We start from the raw sequence: 21,280 nt of genomic DNA, 5'->3' as shown, positions 1-21,280 counted from the left end.
TACAATTAAATCTACCTAGATATTAAATAATGATTATTTTATAGGCCTGTATTTTAACAGCATATTTGGTTTAGTTCTCCCTACTTTCAAATATATGAAGTGTAGGCTTACTGTGAGCTTTCTCTATAGCTGTGCCTTAAACGTTTTGACTGTCTGATCTTTCAATATCTAGTCAAAATTATTTTTTTTTTTTTGTCACAAAATCTAACTTTGTCAAGAAACAGCTTATCGCTGTGATGCAATGAATCGTGCTTAATGTTAAAGCCACCACTAGATTGTTAACTTTAAGATATTGCTGCCAGTCTGTCAGTTTCATCAAATGGACTTTTAACTGAACTTCATGGTACACAAACAAACAAACGGGACTATTTTAGCCCTGGTTATGTAACCATCTATTTAAACTGACAACAGATTAGAGACGGATAATAAATGGCTGAAAATCTTTAGATGGAATGTCATGTCGCAAAATTGACCAAAGATGAAAAGGAGATTATTAGACTAATAGTAAAAGAACAACAAACATGGGAGGAATCATTTTAACTCTCTCCAATAAAAATAAATAAATAAGTAAAAATAAAAAATAAAAATATATTAAAAAATAAATATATATATATATATTCTAAGAGAATAGTACATGTTCCTGCTGGTCACATCACTTTTACAATTAGAGATTAAACAAAGAAAACTACAGATGTGGAAAAGGCTGTAAAGAGGCCAATTATTTTATTTATTTATTTATTTATTTATTTTGAAATAAAAAGAAAATGCTACGCACCTACCAGTACACATAATGATCAGTTGATTTATAATATTATTAACTATAATCAACACCGCTAAATCCAAGATGCCAGGAGTCCTGAAAGTCTCCTGGTACATGACGCACCATGTCACTAGTGCAGCTTTCATGCTTATTGGTTCGTGCTGTGGCGGCTGCATGTGAAACGTGTGTACGTAGAGCAGGCTGAGCTCAAGCCATGGGCCTGTTTGAGCCAAAGAACGGGAAGTTATGCTAAATTCGCCTCAAAACCAAGCTTGTCCGAATGGGTAGTAGGTAGTAAACCTTCTCAAACTCACACATATATAAAACTTTCAGCAATGGCTTTGCCGGAGGTCCTTACGTTAGTGTTGTTCTCCGGGCTGATCGTTATTCAGCCCTTGCCAACATTAGCATGGGACGCAGACTTGGAGCTTTTCGACCTAGTGGAGGAAATCCCCCAAACCTTCTATGAATTCCTGTCGGTTAATCAGGTAAGACCAATTTGATGTAATTCGCATATTTGTCACGAGTGCCTTTAACTCGGGCCATTCAAACGGTGTCGGTAATTGTGATATGCACTTTAACATATAGCAGCGCGCCGATTTATATTTATCGCAGGGTCGCCTCCAGTACGTTTACAGAGATTGCATTCTTATCAAAGCAAGTCGAACCGTTAGCTGAATGGCTTTCTTTAGCCCCATTATTATGCCTGCCGACTCAGCGTAGCGCCAAACGGACTCTGCCTCTTGCAGAACCTGGACGTCGGTGGCCAGTGACAAAGAAACCTCCCGGCTGTGGGCCTGCACAACACAACATGACGTGTCATTACTCAGCTTATATATGGTTGTTTTGGCGTTTTGCTGTAATTTTGCGATTCGGTTGCTAAATGACAATTAATGCATCGAAAAGACCGTACTTTTATAATCATAACCACTATCCGTAAAAACGCATCTGGTTTCAGTTTTCTTCCTATAGCATAAATAGTGATTCAGGCATATGGGCATGTGTATTCCTTGGAGATAAAATTCTGTGCTGGCTCTGTTTTGGAACATGCTAGCTAGTATCCTGCTGGTCTAAAATGGTTGTTAGCTAATCCAGGCTGGTAAACCAGCCTCTGTTTTTTTAAAAACCAGTTATACCAAACTGGTATGATCAGCTGGTATCTGGATTGTGGTGCAAATTCGTCTAACACTTATTGTGGTGTAGTCTCTGTGTATATGCATTTCTGGAAATATTTGCAAATAAGTATTATGATCTTAATGTTTTTTGATTCTGATTTTAACAGGATGCATCCTCATCTGAGATCAGGAAGGCTTATAGAAAGCTCTCTCTTACATTACACCCCGATAAAAACAAAGATGAAAATGCAGAAAACCAGTTTCGACAGGTAGGTGTTTTCTTCAGCTTGAATGAAAGTTGTCTTTGGCTTAATGTAGATCATGTTGATTGTTCATTCTATACCTTATCTTTTGAAATTCAGTGTATTGCAATTGAAATATCTTCTCTGTCTTCTCCTACTAGTTAGTTGCCATCTATGAAGTCCTCAAGGATGAGGAAAGAAGACAAAGGTGAGATGTTCATATTAATCCTAGACCAGCTGCTGTAATTTTGACGGTTTATTAACAGATACTGTTGATATATTAAATGAACCATTCATTATGTGTGTTTGTTTTTATTAAAAGATAGTTATTGAAGTTATTTTGTTGTATTTTTTTTTTTTTTTTAGTTAAAAGTTGCATTATTGAAAGTTTCTGAGGCCTCCTTGTTTAAAAGAGAAGTCCACTTCCAGAACAACATTGACAGATATTTTACTCACCCCCTTGTCATCCAAGATGTTCATGTCTTTCTTTCTTCAGTCGTAAAGAAATTGTTTTTTGAGGGAAGCATTTCAGGATTTCTCTCCATATAGTGGACTGATCTGGTGCCCACAAGTTTGAACTTACAAAATGCAGTTTAAATGCAGCTTCAAAGCACTCTAAACCGAAGAAGAAAGGTCTTATCTAGGGAAACAATTGTTTTTTTTTCTAAAACAATTGACAATTTATATACTTTTTAACCTCAAAAGCTCGTCTTTTCTAGCTCTGCGTGAACTCTGTGTATGCTGGTTCAAGACAGTTAGGGTAGGTTGAAGAACTCCCATCTCTTTTTCTCCTCCTACTTCAATATCGTCCTATTTCGCTGCAAAAGTACTGACCCAGTGTTTACAAAGTGAACGTGCAAAAAAATCAAACGCCCCTAAAAAAAAAAGTTCAAACAGCAATGTAGGATGATTTTGAAGATGGAGAAGAAAATGAGATGATAGTCTCATCTACTCTAACTGTCTTGAACTAGAATACACAGAGTACAAGAAATTGTAATTTTTTTTTAGAAAATAACTGATCGTTTCGCTAGATAAGACCTTTCTTTCTCAGCTGGGATCATTTACAGCCCTTTGAAGTTGCTTTTAAACTGCATTTTGGAACTTCAAACTTGGGGGACACCATTGAAGTCCACTATATGGAGAGAAATCCTGAAATGTTTTCCTCAAAAAGCGTAATTTCTTTACGACTGAAGAAAGACATAAACATCTTGGATGACAAGGGGGTGAGTAAATTATCTGTCAATTGTTGTTCTGGAAGTACACTGTGTGCAGAATTATTAGGCATGTTGATAATCTGGTCATATTTTTTTTTACCAAGCACATTTTACCAATTCCAAACCACAACAATCTTAATAACTACTATTAATTTTGTATTTAATAATTTGTAAGTGATTATATAACTGTCTGTGAAGGCTGGAAGTGAAAAACTCCTTATATTCAGGTGTGCATAATTGTTAGGCATGTTTTCATTTACAGATAAAATGAGCCAAAAAAGATATTTAACCCAGACTGAAAAGTCCAAATTATTAAATGCCCATGAGAAGAATGCAATACTAATGCATTACAAGAATTTGCAAAGTTAAGGCTTGACCATTGGACAGTGAAATGCTTGTTGAGTCTGCATGGTCAGAAAAAACAGGTGGAGAAGAAAAGATGTTAACTGCAAAAGAATTAGGAATTAAGGTGAAGAATTAGGTGTGACACCATCAGGAACCGTTTAGTCTCCAGCGCCACCATTTTACAGAACTGCAACCTACCTGGAGTCTTCAGAAGTACAATGTGTCAGGTTCTCAGAGACTTTGCTTGGTAAAAAATCCTAAAAAATGCCCCTGACTTAATAAGAATAACAAGCTGACGTGTTGTGAAATACATGAAGACAGTTTTTTTTATAGGCTTTATAGACAGATAAGTTGAGAGTGACTCTTGAAGGACAAGCATCACATTCTCTTGTACCTCTGATTCAAGAATTTATGTTCCAAAATCTGGCAGTAAGTTTTGGGAGTTCATTTTAGTCCATCTCTGCAAGTCAGACTTTTCAGGATAGGAGACTAAACATGAACTCCCAAAATGTACTGCCAGATTTTGGAAGATAAATGCTTGAATCAGAGGTACAAGAGGATGTGATGCTTGTCCTTCAAGAGTCACTCTCAACTTATCTGTCTATAAAGCCTATATAAAAAAAAAAAAAAAAAAAAAAACTGTCTTCATGTATTTCACAACACGTCAGCTTGTTATTCTTATTAAGTCAGGGGCGTTTTTTACCAAGCAAAGTCTCTGAGAACCTGACACATTGTACTTCTGAAGACTCCAGGTAGGTTGCAGTTCTGGAAAATGGTGGCGCTGGAGACTAAACGGTTCCTGATGGTGTCACACCTAATTCTTCACCTTAATTCCTAATTCTTTTGCAGTTAACATGCATCTTTTCTTCTCCACCTGTTTATTCTGACCATGCAGACTCAACAAGCATTTCACTGTCCAATGGTCAAGCCTTAACTTTGCAAATTCTTGTAATGCATTAGTATTGCATTCTTCTCATGGGCATTTAATAATTTGGACTTTTCAGTCTGGGTGAAATATCTTTTTTGGCTCATTTTATCTGTAAAAGAAAACATGCCTAATAATTATGCACACCTGAATATAAGGAGTTTTTCACTTCCAGCCTTCACAGACAGGTAAATATCACTTACAAATGATTAAATACAAAATTAATAGTAGTTATTAAGATTGTTGTGGTTTGGAATTGGTAAAATGTGCTTGGTAAAAAAATATGACCAGATTATCAACATGCCTAATAATTCTGCACACAGTGTAAACTTCCCCTTTTAAGCACCAAAATTCTAGTATACACTCTTAAAAATAAAGGTTCAAATAAAGGTGCTATAGAAGAACCATTTTTGGTTCCCCAAAGAACCTTTCAGCCAACAGTTCCTAAAAGAACCATTTTGAAGAACATTTTAAAAATCTAAAGAACCTTTTCTGCATTTGAAAGATTCCATGGATATTCAAGTTTTTTTTCATAGAACCACTGATGTCAATAAAGAACCTTTATTTTTAAGAGTGTAGCAGTGAAATGTTTCTGACGCATAAGTTCTTAAAAAGGTTTTACCGTTTTCTAAATGAAATGGGAACAGTAATAATTTGAGTAATATGCCTAACCACTGTTTGTACCAATGTGACAGACTAGGCTCTGTGAACTCTGTATTACAATTGCTGAAGTTTTTTAACAATAGTTTCTTGCTACATTCACAGATATGATGACATCCTGGTTAACGGGTTGCCGGATTGGAGACAGCCTGTCTTCTACTATCGACGTGTTAGGAAGATGAGTAATGGAGAGTTGGGCTTCCTCCTCTTCCTCATTCTGACCGTGGGTCACTATGCAGTTATATGGTCCATCTACCTTGAGAAGCAGTTGGTAAGTGTTGAATTGTTGTACAGCACAGTTAATGCTAGCTTCTGTATAATCTCACCTAGCCAGACCTTCAGACTGATAGCAGATGGTCTGAACTCCATAGAAGCCAAGAAGATGTCTGGCCAACATGTAGAGCAACCAATCACAGCTTTTGTTTAGCAATGTGAAAATGTAGAGTCAATGTCCCTATAGTAACAGACTGTGGTGTGCAATTCTTTCAATACATTTGTGCAAGTTTAACCGCAACAGTGGTGCTGTGAACGTCATATAATATTTAAAAATCCAGCATTTAGTTGATCCTGATGAGCATTCATTATCACAGTTGTAAACATGGCAGCTTTCTTCTTCCGTAAGGAGGTTTGAAGTCACAACAGTTTTGTTTTTTCAGCCAAACCTTTAAAATGGAAATCCTGTAGAATTCTAAAAGAGTGCTTCCCAGTTTGTGTTCTATTTGCGTTAGATGTTCAAGCAACAGTTGAAGGGGGTGACTGTGAGGCTGAGACTAACTTCTGTAATACTAAATGTACTTTGGCATTCCCAGTGATAGCTGCTATGTCTTTATTCTTCTTAGGATGAACTTCTGAGCAGGAAGAAGAAAGAGAAGAAAAAGAAGCAAAGCAGTAAGATTGCAGATGAGATTAAGTCCTTGGCACAGGAGAGAAATGAGAGGTAACCTAATAACCGGGGGCTTTGTGTGTCTGAAGAAGTCCAAATTCACTCTTTCATGAATTAAGGCTTTAAAAAGGTGAAAGATGTTCATTTTTTTTTGCATGCATCTCTGTGTTTTTGTCTTATTTTCAAATACAAATATCTACATATCTACAAGTCAACAGGCATTTATCTGAGATGCAAAACAAATATTTTTTTAAGTTGATATTTGTTCTTGTTTTAATGATAAACTCACCTGATTTCGATCAATTTCTTAGAAAACACAACTTCTTATCTTATTTTACTTGTCAACTAAGTGTATCTTGGTAAGAATCTTGATTCAAATCTTTTTAAAACCAACTTTTTAAAACTAAACAAACATACTGAAAAATGATTTTCTCACTTCAGAACATAATTTTTTTTTTTAAATCTCAAAATGAATAGAAAAGTTTTTTTTTTTTTAAAGAAGTTGTAACCTGCAGAAACCATGAATACAGGTAGAAGCTTTTTTTGTAAAAAATAAATGTTGACATTGATACTCAGACTTATAAATCTTTGCTTTCTTTGTTGTAGGTCTGACAGGCCACACTGGCATGACATTTTGCCTCTCAAATTAAGCATCTGGTTGTACTACTCGGTGAAGTCTCTCCCTCATATCATACAGGTACTATTCCACTAGATTGTTTTTGAGAAGCGTTTTCAAAATAGACACCCTGAAGCTACAGCTGTTGTATTTATAGATGTTGTATTTTTAGGATGTGAAGCAGTATTATAAAGATTATAAGGAAATGAAAGTAAAAGAGAAGGAGGAGGCAGAGGCTCTGGCAGAACAGGAAATGCAGCAGAGTAAGTTTAAGATCACGATCACGATCATGATCACACATTACACTCTTGACCTCTGCACATACAGCCGTACATGTTATTGTAATTGAGTTGACTCTGTAACCCTTATTGTTAACTGATTTTGCTCTGCAGAAGAAAAACGGCCCAAGGTGAAGAAACCTAAAATGGAGTTTCCAGTCTATGAACCCAGTACAAATGCAGCTTTTGTGCCAATCTATGATCAGGGAACGTCTATTGAAGATATTGAGGATCAAATGGACGACTGGTTAGAAGACAAAAAACAGCAGAAGAAGAAAGTACGTTTTTGTCTCTGTTGAAAGGACATTGATTTAAGTTTGAAGTACTGCTTTGGAAGTAATGGCTGGTGGTGATTGTAGGCTCAAGAGTGGACTGAAGAGGATCTCAGCCAGCTCTCCCGCTGCATGGCCAAGTTTCCTGGTGGAACACCAGGTCGATGGGAGAAGATTGCTCATGAGTTAGGCAGATCAGTGACTGAGGTAAACTTGTAGTTAGTACAGTTATGACTAGTTGATCCACAGCAGCTATAATGCTGATATATTTTTGATAGATATTTGCAGTTTAAAGGGATAGTTCACCCAAAAAATAAAATTCTGTCATTGATTACTCACTCTCATGTCGTTTCAAACCCTTAAGACCTTCGTTCATCTTCAGAACACAAATTAAGCAACAGAGCTACCACGTTCAAGGCCCAGAAAGACAGTAACGACATCGTTAAAATAGTCCTTGTGACATCAGGGGTTTAAACATAAAATTATGAAGCTATGAGAACTCGTGAATGCGCTATTTTTGTTTTCTTTTCACGCGAAGTATTTTCGTAGCTTCATAAAAATAAGGTCGAACCACTGACGTCACATGGACTATTTTAAGCCTTGGTAGTTTCGTTGCTGTCTATGCAGGGTCAGAAAGCTCTCGAATTTGATCAAAAATATTTTAATATGTGTTCTTTCGGGTTTGGACCGACATGGAGGTGGGTGAGTAATTAATGACAATTTTCATTTTTGGATGAACTATACCTTTTAACATGGATAGCAGTGTTTCTTGACTGTTCTTTCTATTCATAGTTGTGTTTTGTTTCTCAAAGACATTTTAATAAGCAAGAACTCATTACATTTATCAAAAGTGACAGTGAAGGTATTTATAATTTCAAAGATTTCAAATGCATGCAGTTCTTTTGAACTTTCTATTCATCAAAAATTCCTGGGAAAAAATGTGTCTTGGTTTTGCACAAAAATATTAAGCAGTACAATTGTTTCCAACATTGACATTAAGAAATGTTTCTTCAATACCAAATCAGCATATTAGACTGATTTCTGAAGATTTATGTGACACTGAAGACTGAAAATCCAGCTTTAAATAAATTACATTTTCTATTTTAATATATTTTACAGTCATTTCAAGTTGTAAAAATATTTTCAGAATATAACTTTTTTTCTTCTTCTTTTTTAAGTCAAATAAATGCAATCTTTGTGAGAATAAGAGAGTTTTTTCGAAAACATTTTGAAAACCTAATGTGTGAAGAATCACTGTAACCGAAAAAATGGCATTGGTGTATCATTACAGGTGACCGCAAAGGTGAAGCAAGTCAAAGACTGTGTCACAAATACATCAGGTAAGGTTTATTGCGATATTTTCAAAAAAGACAAATGAACAATTGGAAAAAATGAAAATGTTGTACATTGTAAAGTTAAATTATTCTATTTAATGCACTTTGAGATTTTAAAATTCAGAGCTCCAACCCATGTTCTTAACTAAGAACACTTGGGTCATAAAAAAAAGTCAGTGAATTTACTTGTACCTAAACTTTAAAAGGGACTTAATCCTCTTTTATTTGGGATATACTGAGTCTAAATTACATTCACACTGGTGTGGCTTTTTCAGGAAGCCTTATATTATAAAACAATTGCACTGTAAAATAAATGAAAATGAATATTTCATAGGTATATTATTTTTGCTTTACACTATAGTACACTACAGTCATTTCTACACTTGAAAGAGATATTTTGAATTTGGACTGCATTTAAGCCACTCGCTGCCAGCAATAATACTTTACTTTTATTTTAAACAGCTGCTATTTTGATGGAAATGGCAGTAGAGCTTTAATTTTGAAGGAAACTCCAGCTTCAGTGAAAACAAGCTTACAAATCTAGTGAAATGCTGTAATCATCTGCCATGAAAATAAAGCATAACTGGTGGCCATTGCATTCCCAAACGCGTGCTAAACTCAGAACATGCAGTAATGGAGCTGACTGCATTCACCTTGAATGGATTCGTTCTGAGGAGTGGAAAACACTGTCACGCACTAATCGCCTGAACGAAGTGTGTGATTCGCTTTGAAACACGCCGTCGCAAAACTTGAAGGCATACTGTGCTTTTTTTAGTTTGACAGATACTTTGGCAAACCACAATGGCCCAAAACACAACTTTAAAGACCTTTTATGTTAGAATAAGAAGTTTAAATACATTTTAAAATCGATACATCCCTAGTGTATAATTTATCACCTACTGTGACTTTCAGATGTGATCTTTCAGAACACTTATTTCTCTCTCTCTCTCTCCCCACTTTGTCTTTTTTCCAGGCTTGGTGAAGCTTTCTGACCTGAAGGGCGGTGCAGTGATGGGAAAGAGTTCCAGAGCCGTCACAGTGCCGGACAGTCTGATGACCCAGCGAGAGGAGACCTTAGAGCAGCAGCCGGAGGATTCAGCAGAGCCTGCTGGGGCAGAGGACTCTGAGAGCAAGGCGCTGAGAAGACGGACAAAAAAGTCTGGAACCGGAGCAGCGGAAGAGAGGGTGAAAGGACGTAGACAAAGAGACTTCGACCCCACGGCTGTAGATGACGACAGTGAAGATGAGAAGAAACCATCAGCCTCCAAAGAAAAACCAAGTGCTGCTGAAGACCTCTGGACGCAGAACCAGCAGAAGCTCTTGGAGCTGGCCTTACAGCAATACCCACGTGGCACCACTGAACGCTGGGACAAAATTGCTAAGGTGGTGCCTGGGAAAACCAAGGTGAGCATCAAGTTAATCACCTGCAGTCATTTGAACTGGCATATAAAAGCTGGGTTTTCATATCAGTTAATGATTTTTTTTTTTTTAACCTTTTTAGGAGGAGTGCATGTCCCGTTTTAAACTGCTGGCGGAGCTGATTCAGAAACGAAAGCAGGCCAAGAGCTGACTCCTGATTCTCAGTATTTCACCGTACCTCTCACCTGCTTGTTATGTGCCTTAATGCAACCCTACGTCATGTTGTCAGACTATGTGCCATGTTCAGCAGAATCTGAGTTGTCAGCATTAATCATTGGAGAGATCCAAACTGCACATTTAAAAAAGGTTTTATTTATTTTTAAATCTGTTTGAGATTGTAGGTATATTTTCTTTGTTTCTCTATGCAACCAATCAATTTGAGGAGCAGGAGATACATTAATTAATTTTGAAACATTGTTTTTCAGTTTTGATTATGTTAGAACATAAAATATTTGCATACAACATTTGTGTTGTAGTCTCTCATGTGGTCATTATAATGCTTCAGCGCATATTGACTCAGACATTTTAAAGAGCACGACACTGTTGTCCTCATATGTTGCCATTCTGTAGATTGATTAAATCAAAATGATCTTTCAAATATTTTCTTTCAAACTTATTTTTATGTATATTTAGTTGTTGGTGTAGATGCAAGATGAAGGGTTTTCTTTTAAAAAGTATTACATTTATCATCAACATAAACCAGAAGACATTGGACAGTTTGGACATTTTTAATAATCCGGACAATATGAAAAGATCTCTGCTGCCCTCATGTGGCTGTGAGAGGAAACTGCTTCGTAGTTGTCTCACGGTTTACACTTATATAGTGCAATTCATCCTAGAATTTCCAACTTTCATCTCATAAAAAAGACAAAATTAAGCATACATTTGTGCATATACTTAAGCAAAGAGTACATTTCTAAACTTGGACACAAAAGGGTTGCCATGTTTTCACAACAATACTCACCTAATTGCTACTCAAAACTAGCCCAAACAGCGTTTCGATGGGGGTCCCCCAGTAAAAATCGCGCTTTGAGCGGTAAATATATAACGTTACTGGAGTCGCTTCAACCCGCGGCAACAGTGTTGGGTTTGGGGCTCTGTAAATGTTTTTTTGTTTTTTTCCCCCCCTTTTTAAGCTATATGAACCATAAAAGCTAGATGTCTTAAATATACAAACATTTTATATATATATATATATACACATATATATATATATATATATATATATATATATATATACACACACATATATATATATATATATAATTTTATTATATTATATATTATGGCCAGCTTTACAGGATTAAAAAAAGATGTGTTTATTCTGTTAGACATCCGTTAAGCAAGTTTAGTTACTTTATATATATATATATATATATATATATATATATATATATATATAGAACAATACTTAGAATTGGAATTAAAAAATTTACCAAACAAAACTTTCTTTAGCTTTAAAAAACTTTAAAAGACTTTAAAAAAAAGCTTTGGAGTACAGAACTTATTAAACAATTTTTATTGTTGGAATGATAGGTTTTGTGAACTACAGTAAAATCTGAAGTATAAACTGGTATTTTAATTTGATACTATGCAGCTGATTTAGTTTACCATATATTATTTGTAGTTTATTTAATAGAGATAGTGTACAAGTGCACCAAATCCTTCCCTGAGAACCAGAAGATGCTTTTTTTATCACATTATAATCAAAAATATCTTTCCACCTTTAGTCCCTAATGCCCAGTTCCACCGTTTTGACTAAAATATTGATTAGTTTCAATGACATTTATACCTCAATTCAGTTTTTATTTAATTTTATTCAACAAACTCTCTGTTTTGGGGAAGGTTAAAACTTTGGTGTTCAACACATTGTTTCAGAAATGCAAACAAAGATTAAAAATTAAACTCCATTGATTGGTTTTATTTTGCTTAAGTTAGCTTTAAGAGAAGAAACATGACTGTAAAATGAAATTTGATTATTAAGTTAGTTTTTAACAAGTAAATTATCTTTAAAATTTCACATGGGTTTGAATCAGATTTAGTCAGATGGTCCGTTTTCGCCCTCTGACTCAGGTCAACTCAGGTCAACTTTTTTAAAAATAAAAAGCCATATTTTTTAGAACCCTTTGTCATAGATACATTCTGATCATTTAAAATGATAGGAAACATTCTGAAATTACTTTTTAGAATTATTTAGATACTTTAATTGAACTTTGCGTCATTTTTTTCCCTTATTTTGAGGACCAAAATGACTCATCTTACCCCACTCTCCTCTATGTTTGTTAGCCTATTGAAATACAAGTACAACAGTGGCGTTGGTTACCGACACGGAATATTAATGAAGCAACAAATGAGAACAGCACTTTTTTTATTATTTTAAACTAACCGTTGACTTAACAGTCCTACGTTCCTCGCATATATTTTTTAGTAAAATTAATTTTGGTCGAGACAAAAGCTGGTCGTGTTGTTGTCCAGCAGATGTCTCTCTTACACTCTCAAACTCTTACACAACAGAGCATCTTTTGTAACGTAAACAAGTTAGAAGACCCCACCTCTACATGGTGGGAGAAAAAGAAGTTATTAAAAACTCGTGTATAGTTCTGACAAAAGGAAGGGCGATATTTACGCAAAAAATATTTTGTTTTTAATTAGCTTCTGTTAGCACAGATTCTAACAGCGACTCTAGCTAACTTTGCTAACTTCACACCGCGGAGCAATATCAACAATACAAAAAGTGTTACAGCTTACAAAAACGAAATAACAAAATAGTTTGACTTCTTGGATAAGAACATGTCTCTTTGGAGGGATAACAAAATCGTGCGTATTTTGCTCATTGTCCTTTCTCAATTTGCTTACATTGCAGCTTTGGTTATCAACGCCCTCGCAGGACCTGGAAAAGGTACGTAACCCATATTTTTATACAGGTATATACAGAGGCCTTCAACTAATTTCACGTTTGCTTTCAAGGTCCATTTCAGCACAGCACTGGAAATATATCAGACAGATATCAAACAGAAATCACTCCTGCTGGATGGACCTTTTCTATATGGGGTGTCATCTATTCCTGGCTCATCCTGATGAACGCATATATCCTGACCTGGCTCTGTAGAGGGTACTTCAAACCACACACACTCCACTCAGTATCAACCCTTTGCTTATTCACAGTGTTTGAAAGCCATTCATTATAGTTTGACAGTCTTTGCATGAATTATTGTCTGTCAGGTTGTACTCAAGTCCAGCAATCCTGCCCTCTGAATTCTTTCTCTCATGGATCATCAACATGATTTTGAACAGTACCTGGCTGGTCTTGTGGGATAGAGAGTAAGTTGTAGGCAGCCAACATACTTTGTGGCATAAGTGTAGTTTCACACGTCCGCCTCAGAAGGTCACAGGTTGTTTTTATTGATTCAGACTGATGATCCCCGCACTGATTGTTCTCACCCTGATTGCGTTCACCAACTACCTGATGATCTTTTTCTCTTGTGTTGGTCTGCGAGCTCATGGATCTTGGCTTAAACGGCAACATCCAAAAGATCTTTTCTGCATCATAGTGTTGGTATGCATCAAACATAATTGTGGATTTGCGTTGACAAGAGGCAGAGCACTCATATATACATTATTTCATATGTGAGGAATTTAAATGCACAGTACTGACCCAAACAAAAGATAGCAGGTAAATTAAGTGCAGTACAGATTGTGTAATGATGTGTTCCTTAGGTTCAGAATGGCATTGCCGCCTATGCAACATGGACAACCATCGCCACTCTGCTCAACTTCGTTATTGTGTTGGATCTGGCATCAGTTTCCCCAACAAATGCTGCTACAGCTGCTTTATGCATACTTTTTTTGGAAGTAATTATATGGTAATCATAATAATTTATTTTATACTATAATTTGTGATATGTCCCAATGACTTTTTTTTTGTTTAAATCAGTTTATCTAAAAATACAGTTTACAGCATGTTTATAACTTCTAAGTTGATTTTTTTGTCATTGATTTAAGTCATTAGATCAGAACATTGTGTCTAATCAGATTGTATTTTTTATTTATTTGCATGCTCTTCTACAGGTTTACCGTTGAAAACTTCCTAATAGAGAAGCACGTCCGTTACATTCTCACCGTTTACCCTGTGATTATCTATGCTCTAATTGGAAGCCTAAGCAAGCATTACGATCCAGCGGCACCTGGCCGGAACGCTATCTTTTCAGGTTAGTCAATGATAAACACGTCCATGTCTTTTTGGTTAACCATAAGTATAGCATTGTTAAGACACAAGCTCGTAAAACCGAATGACCCCACGTAAAGATGTTACATATTAAGGCTGCATCGTGCTCACAATGCTTTTATTTTTCATAGTGGTGCTCCTCGTGTTGGCCTGCATTGCGTTAGTGCTGCGTGTGGGGTTGGTGGTTTGGAGACACAGGACTCGGCCTCTCTTCCGTGAAGTCAGTCCTGAGGTCCTGATGTCATAAAACAGCACCACTGATAAATAGCCATACATCATGAGCACTCAACACTCATAAAAACTTCAAAGATGACATGCCTTGAAAGGTAACCCTTCCAGGTGTGCAGTGCCTGCATGAATGTGTTTCAGCTGGAAGTTTTATGGAAAATATGGATGAAACACAGAATACTGTCTGTTCTGCGCTTGAGCCAAGTCATATATAATATATTAAATGTGCCTTACATTATGTGGTATTTTGTTCTGTTTTATACACTGCCATTATAAAGTTAAAATAAGTCTTACAAAGTCTGCTTTTTTACAATAAAAACACTAATGTTGTGAAACACTATTGCACTTTCAAATAACAGCTTTTTATTTTATTTTAATATATTTTGTAATGTAATTGTGTGTATACTGTATGCATACACCGCTTTTCAAAAGTTCAGGATCAGTACGATTTTTTATTTTTAAAAGCTGTGTTTATTGGATTAAAAATACAGAAAAAACTGTAATATTGTGAAATATTATTGCAATTTAAAATTGTGGTTTTCTACTTTAATATACTTTAAATATCATTTATTCTTGTGATGCAAAGCTGAATTTTCAGCATCAAAATGTTTTCATTCATGAAGTCTGGATAGTGCATTTTTATGTCTGTGTTCAAAAATGGGAGTGACGGTTAAAGGGTTAAAATAGAAATCTTTTGTAAGAAAATACACTAGCGTTCAAAGTTTGGTGTCAGTAAATGTTGTTTTTTTTTAAAAAAGAAGTTAATGCTTTTCAGCAAGGATGTGTTAAACTGATAAAAAAGTGATAGTCTTCACTTTTCAGGCTTCTATTGTTAGAAAGGATTTTTCCATTTTGAATAAATGCTGTTCTTTTTAAGTAAAGAAAAAAAAAAGTATCACAGGTTCCAAAAAAATATTAAGCAGCACAACTGTTGCCAACACTGGTAATAAATCAGCATATTAGAATGATATCTGAAGGATCATGTGACACTGAAGTCTGAAGTAATGCCTGATGAAAATTCAGCTTTGTATCACAGAAATAAATTATATTTTAAAGTATATTAAAAAATAAAACTGTTATTTTAAATTTAAATTATATTTCATAATATTACTTCTTTTTTTGATTTTTGATCAAATTAATGCAAATTTGATGAGCATAAGAGATTCCTTTAAAAACATTAAAACTTTTGAAGGGCAGTGTATGTATTCAGTAACTTTTGACCAAAAATATCAGTATTATATCTGATAGTATTTTCATTAGCCTCTTACCTTTTTACATGTGTGTATGTACTAACATTAACATTTAATATTTTAGCAAACGCTTTAATCCAAAGCAAAACACAAATAAGGAAGCAATATCACAAGCAATATCATACAAGAGCCAACAATACTCACAATACCATGTTTTAAGAGAAGAGTAACTATGCAAACAAACAATGTGTGTTTGTGATTTAAGCTTTTTTTTACATTTTAAAAGTTTTTTAAAGATATAACACTTGTGTAAAGCTCATTTATTAATGTTTAATAAAATACTTGAAATGCACATAGTGTCACTGTTAATGTTCACCAAAAATGTAACGCAGACGTTGCATGGTACACAACTAGTATAGATGATTCGTGAGAAACAGCTCTAATGTATGTTTAGTACAAATGCTCTGGAAACCACCTTGTTGTTGATTGCCAGCTTTAGAGACCATGGGTCTTTCAACAGTGATTACAGAGACATTCAGGTTTGCCACACAACATTTGTATATGGTGAATATACTTGCTTTGATCACGGTCTTGTACATTTACTTTGGTGTGGATGTGAACTGAAGCATCTCGTCATGCATGTTGTTGCCCTTTGGAATGTGTGTGTCTCCTGGCAGCAGCTGCTGCAGGCTTGACCCTGTGTACTTTGGCTTGTTCACTACAGGATGAATTACTTATGAGAAACTAAAAGACAAATAAAGGACATTTTTTCCTCCCAAGAGATTAACATCCCCTCCATTTCAGACGACTCACTTACCCTGTGCTAGTATTAAAATAGTATGTTTAGGATCTTTTCTTTGTAATATTTAAATGAGCATTTTATATTTTAGACTAAAGAAACAAATGTGGTACAAAAGTATGCATTACACTGACAGTTTAGACGTATTGTATTAAGTTATTGATAGTGTGTGCTAGAAATCGCCTACTAACCTGGCTTAAAGGAGAAGTCCACATCCAAAACAAAGATTCACATATAATTTACTCACCCTCTTGTCATCCAAGATTATCATGTCTTTTTTTTTCTTCAGTCGTAAAGAAATTGTTTTTTGAGGAAAACATTTTTAGGATTTTTCTCCATATAATGGACTGATATGGTGCCCCGATTTTGAACGTACAAAATGCAGTTTAAATGCGGCTTCAAACGATCCCAAATGCGGTTGTAAACGATCCCAGCCGAGGAAGAAGGGTCTAGCGCATTAAAAAATACAGTTTAAATACTTTTTAATCTCAAACGCTCGCCTTGTCTCACTCTTCCTGAGCTCTGTGTATTCTGACTCAAGACAGTTAGGGTATGTTGAAAAACTCCAATCATATTTTCTCCCTCAACTTCAAAAATCATTTTAAAATCATCCTACATCGCTGCAGAAGTACCGACAGTCTTTGCAAAGTGAACATGCAAAGAAGATCAAACACCCTTAACAAAAAAGGTAAAACAGCGATATAGGGCGATTTTGAAGTTGAGGGAGAACATGAGATGGGAGTTTTTCAAACATACCCTAACCGTTATGAACTGGAACAAAAACAGTCCAGGCAGAGGCGAGTCCAAAACAAGACGAGCATTTGACATTAAAAAGTATATAAATTGTATTATTTTTCTGAAAATACCTGATTGTTACTCTAGATAAGACCCTTCTTTCTCGGCTGGGATCGTTTACAACCGCATTCAAACTGCATTTTGGAAGTTCAAAATTGGGGCACCATATCAGTCCATTATATGAAGATAAATGCTGAAATGTTTTTCTCAAAAAACATAATTCTTTACAACTGAAGAGAGAAAGACATCTTGAATGACTAGGGGGTGAGTACATTATATGCAAATCTTTTTTTTTGGAAGTAGACTACTTCTTTAAATGAGACATTATCACGCAAATCTGATGTTTTCCGTGTGCTATAATCGAAACTGAAAAAGGTCAATCCGGTAACTTTGTTTTGGTAAGCCTTTCTTTGCAAGATTGTGAAAAAACGAACTGCTCAGATTTTGTTGCCCCCGTGATGTAGGATGGGGATATAATTATAATATTACAGCCCCGTAATCTGCACGTTTCCACCCACAATGCCGTCATTTTGATTTTACAAGCGACAACGGTGTACCAGTTCTAATGCCATGGCAAAAGTTTGAGAAAAGCATGCTCCTGGATTTATTGATTTATCTACTGTATATTATGCTGCTGCCACACAGATCTAATAAAAACATGATTTCTTTACCAGCTGTTTACCTTCACAGACATAACTGACTGTTTTCATAACTCGTGTGTGTTTTAACATGAACTTGTGTGTATTTGACAGTTTAAGCGCAATGAGACATGAAAGAGAACTAATTTAGTTCTCCTTGCTGTGTGGCAGCCACTTTCTGTGCGCAAGCTTCAGATTTGTGTGCTCAGAAAACTCTATATCAGAAATTGAAACTAATATGGTTTAATATGGTTTAATTTCAGTGTGATAGACATGATAATGAAAACCAACTTCCACTCAAAATGGGCATTTTTAAAAATTATATAATAAATTACATGTGGGGTATTTTGAGCTGAAACTTCACAGACACATTCTGGGGACAACTGAGACTCATTACATCTTGTAAAAGGGTCACCTTTAAGTTAACCTGGGTTGGACAATGTCTCGCCCCTTTTGAACACTATCACTTGGGACTAAGATGAGCAGTAACCAGACAACCTCTAGACAGTACCTTTGAATATGCTTTAATCGTGGCCTGGAGGACCTCGTTTCAATCATAGACAATGTCCACGACAAAAAAGAATACAACAGTTTATATAGCAGAAGTGCATAGTAAAGATGACGTAATTGATTTCCTAATTTTTCTCTAAAAACCCTCTGTTACTGGCAAAGCACATGGTTTTGGATTACGTCAGCTTGTTACTCAAGTCATGGGTTGTTATGGTTATTATTACATTCAGACTGATGTCTGGCCGTCTTGTCTGTATGCATCTGTCATTGCAACACACTAATTTTGCCTGTGATGGAGACATTTACTACTCAAAAGCGTACAAATTTTCAGACTGCAAGAAAAATGAATGTTATGATTAATTGAAAATTTCCTTCACAGATTTCAACACAAGAAGTTGAAACTTTTACCATTATTATTATTATTATTATTATTATTATTACTATTATTATCTGAACAACAAAAAAAATTGTATACTGAGTCTTTTTCTAAATGAACACATAATGGGCTTATTAAAGGAATAGTTAGCGCAAAAAATGAAAATTTGTTGGTCATCCAAACAGTAGATCCTGCAGTTTAGCTGCAACCCTAATCAAAACCCACCTACCTGTAGCTTTCTAGTGATCTTAAAGACATTGATTAGCTTGTTCAGATGTGTTTGATTAGGGTTGGAGCTAAATTCTGCAGGACACCAGCTCTCCAGGACCTAAATGCCCATCCCTGAAGTAGATGATATAATTTATTCAGAACAGATTCAGAGAAATGTAACATTACATCACTTGTTCACCAGTGGATCTTCTGCAGTGAATGGGTGCTGTTTACAATCAGAGTTCAAATGGTCGATAAAAATATCACAGTACTCCACAAATAATCCACTCCTGTATGCATTGCTAAATTGCCAAATTTAACAGTGATGTTAAAAGTGATACTAATTTTCTTTAAATATAAGACCAATTAAGAAACAAAGTCTTTTACATCTTGTATGGACTGAGGATGAGTACATTTTGTGAACAGTTCCTTTAAGGGGTTAGTTTGGGATAATATCCTAAGATCTTTGTATTTAGATATTGTATACAATCAAGTTATTTTTTCAGTATAACTTTAAAACATTTCTGGGTCTATTGTAGACTGCAAAGTATTTTTATATAGCCGTTATTTTTAGAAAAGCTAAGCAACACATTATCAAGTTGTACCAGTTCAAATTTACTGCAGATTGCCATACAAAATATACATTTGAATGTGGTGGACATCAATTGTTTTGTTGAAATGTCATTTTTGTAAGACAGCAATTTTACATTAAATGTTCAATTACTGCTTCAGCTGGCTTGCTCGCATGTAAAGCCGATTTCTCTGCAGTTGACATAGTCCTCTCGTTGACGTCTGTCCCTGTGGTAATTTTCAGCTATTTCATTCAAACGTGTTTCCAAGTGATAAACCAAAAATATCAGGGCGATGTCGAAGACCCATACACAGAACAAGAAGTAGCGCGGCCATTCTTAAAAATCATTAAAAAAAAATAACAAAACAAAACATGACAAAGGTGGATGAAAATATGTGAAGTAGAACATGACTTCAGATGTTTCAAAAAACAGTAAATGCATTTCTTACCACATATCTCATTTGCTCTCATATCTTTGCAGAATAAAACTGAAATGTTAAAATGAATTTGGTTGGGTGAAGTTACATGTATTTGAAAAGTTAATTATATTTGTTAAAAATTATAAATAGAAACCTTACCTTCTAGACTCAGCAGCACTAACCAGCATTAGTGAAACCAGCAGCAACAACGAGGTCTTGTTTCATGTGAACTGCTGCTATATAGATGGTGTTAAACGTCACTTCCATATGGTTAAGACCTATTTTAGTTTAGAAGCTGAAGATGTGTGAGTCAGGTTCAGTGATTCTAAATTTAAAAAACTCAGTTGAGCAATTCGCTGCTCTTTTCACAATATAACATCAAAAAGGAAATTCCATTCATGCAGATGTCTGTCATATATGAATAAAACTGAATGATAATAGATAAAGTAGAATAAAATAAAAAAATACATTTAATTAAATATTCAGACTGACATATAGCTGCTTTGTCTATGTTGTTTTTGGACCAATCAGACACACAATTATTCATTATATTTAAATTTCAATGATCTTGCACACATTCCGAGAACATTGTGTGTATCATTACTGTTGTTTATAGTGTTTTTTGTATTGTTGTATTGTATACTGTTTTATGCTGTTTAATAGAATCTCACCTATACCATGTTTGATATCTACAAATTCATATTTTGATGATCTGAATGAGAGTGTATATTATATGTTGATACTGACGCAACATATGTTTTAAAGAGGCCGTCATAATGGTTTTTAAAAAATGTCCTTTTTTGCAGTTTGTTACATAGCTGTCCTTAAATGTAAAAAGTCTGCAAAGTTGTTAACCAAAAAGTGCATGATAAATAAAGATATTGTCTCTGAAAAGAAAGAGCCGTTTCTCAGCTGCCTTAAAGGGGTCATTGGATGCAAAGTTCACTTTTACATGTTGTTTGAACATAGATGTGTGTTGGTAGTGTGTGTACACAACCACCCATAATGATAAAAATCCACCCAGTGGTTTTTATTTAATCTGATTTTTCAAATCAAGCCATTCTCAGCATCTTGTCTGTGTGACGACACACCAACAGAGGCCACTCCCACAATAGTTGACTGACACGCCGTCTTACCTTAGACCCACCTTAAATGAGCAGTAACAGTGCGATCACCGTTGTTTCGATGCCGGAACAGGGACGTAGACAAGAATGGCTCCTAAGCAATTGAGGTGTTGTGTTGCTGGATGTAATAAT

The 21,280-nt window shown here is 35.2% G+C and overlaps 2 protein-coding genes across 2 annotated transcripts; both read left to right on the top strand.

Moving 5' to 3' along the window:
* The first annotated feature begins 907 nt into the window (after positions 1-907).
* On the top strand, positions 908-10,661 carry dnajc1 (DnaJ (Hsp40) homolog, subfamily C, member 1). The gene is made up of 12 exons (XM_051094082.1): positions 908-1,248; positions 2,043-2,144; positions 2,279-2,325; positions 5,367-5,532; positions 6,101-6,198; positions 6,751-6,841; positions 6,933-7,023; positions 7,153-7,316; positions 7,398-7,517; positions 8,602-8,650; positions 9,618-10,048; positions 10,146-10,661. Exons 1-12 carry the CDS (start codon positions 1,096-1,098, stop codon positions 10,212-10,214), a joined length of 1,581 nt encoding a protein of 526 aa, XP_050950039.1. The 5' UTR covers positions 908-1,095; the 3' UTR covers positions 10,215-10,661.
* A 1,885-nt stretch (positions 10,662-12,546) lies between these two features.
* Positions 12,547-16,485, top strand: si:dkey-29d8.3 (uncharacterized protein LOC556220 homolog). Its single transcript, XM_051096454.1, has 7 exons — positions 12,547-12,962; positions 13,031-13,175; positions 13,286-13,384; positions 13,475-13,619; positions 13,781-13,926; positions 14,132-14,271; positions 14,420-16,485. The coding sequence occupies exons 1-7, from the start codon at positions 12,854-12,856 to the stop codon at positions 14,533-14,535; spliced, it is 900 nt and encodes a 299-aa protein (XP_050952411.1). The 5' UTR covers positions 12,547-12,853; the 3' UTR covers positions 14,536-16,485.
* Positions 16,486-21,280: the final 4,795 nt, after the last annotated feature.

The sequence above is a fragment of the Labeo rohita genome, chromosome 2 (genome assembly GCF_022985175.1).
Source record: "Labeo rohita strain BAU-BD-2019 chromosome 2, IGBB_LRoh.1.0, whole genome shotgun sequence".
In the NCBI taxonomy this organism is placed as follows: Eukaryota; Metazoa; Chordata; class Actinopteri; order Cypriniformes; family Cyprinidae; genus Labeo; species Labeo rohita.
The sequence above is the reverse complement of the archived record's forward strand: the minus strand, read 5'-3'. Positions and strand labels throughout refer to the sequence as shown.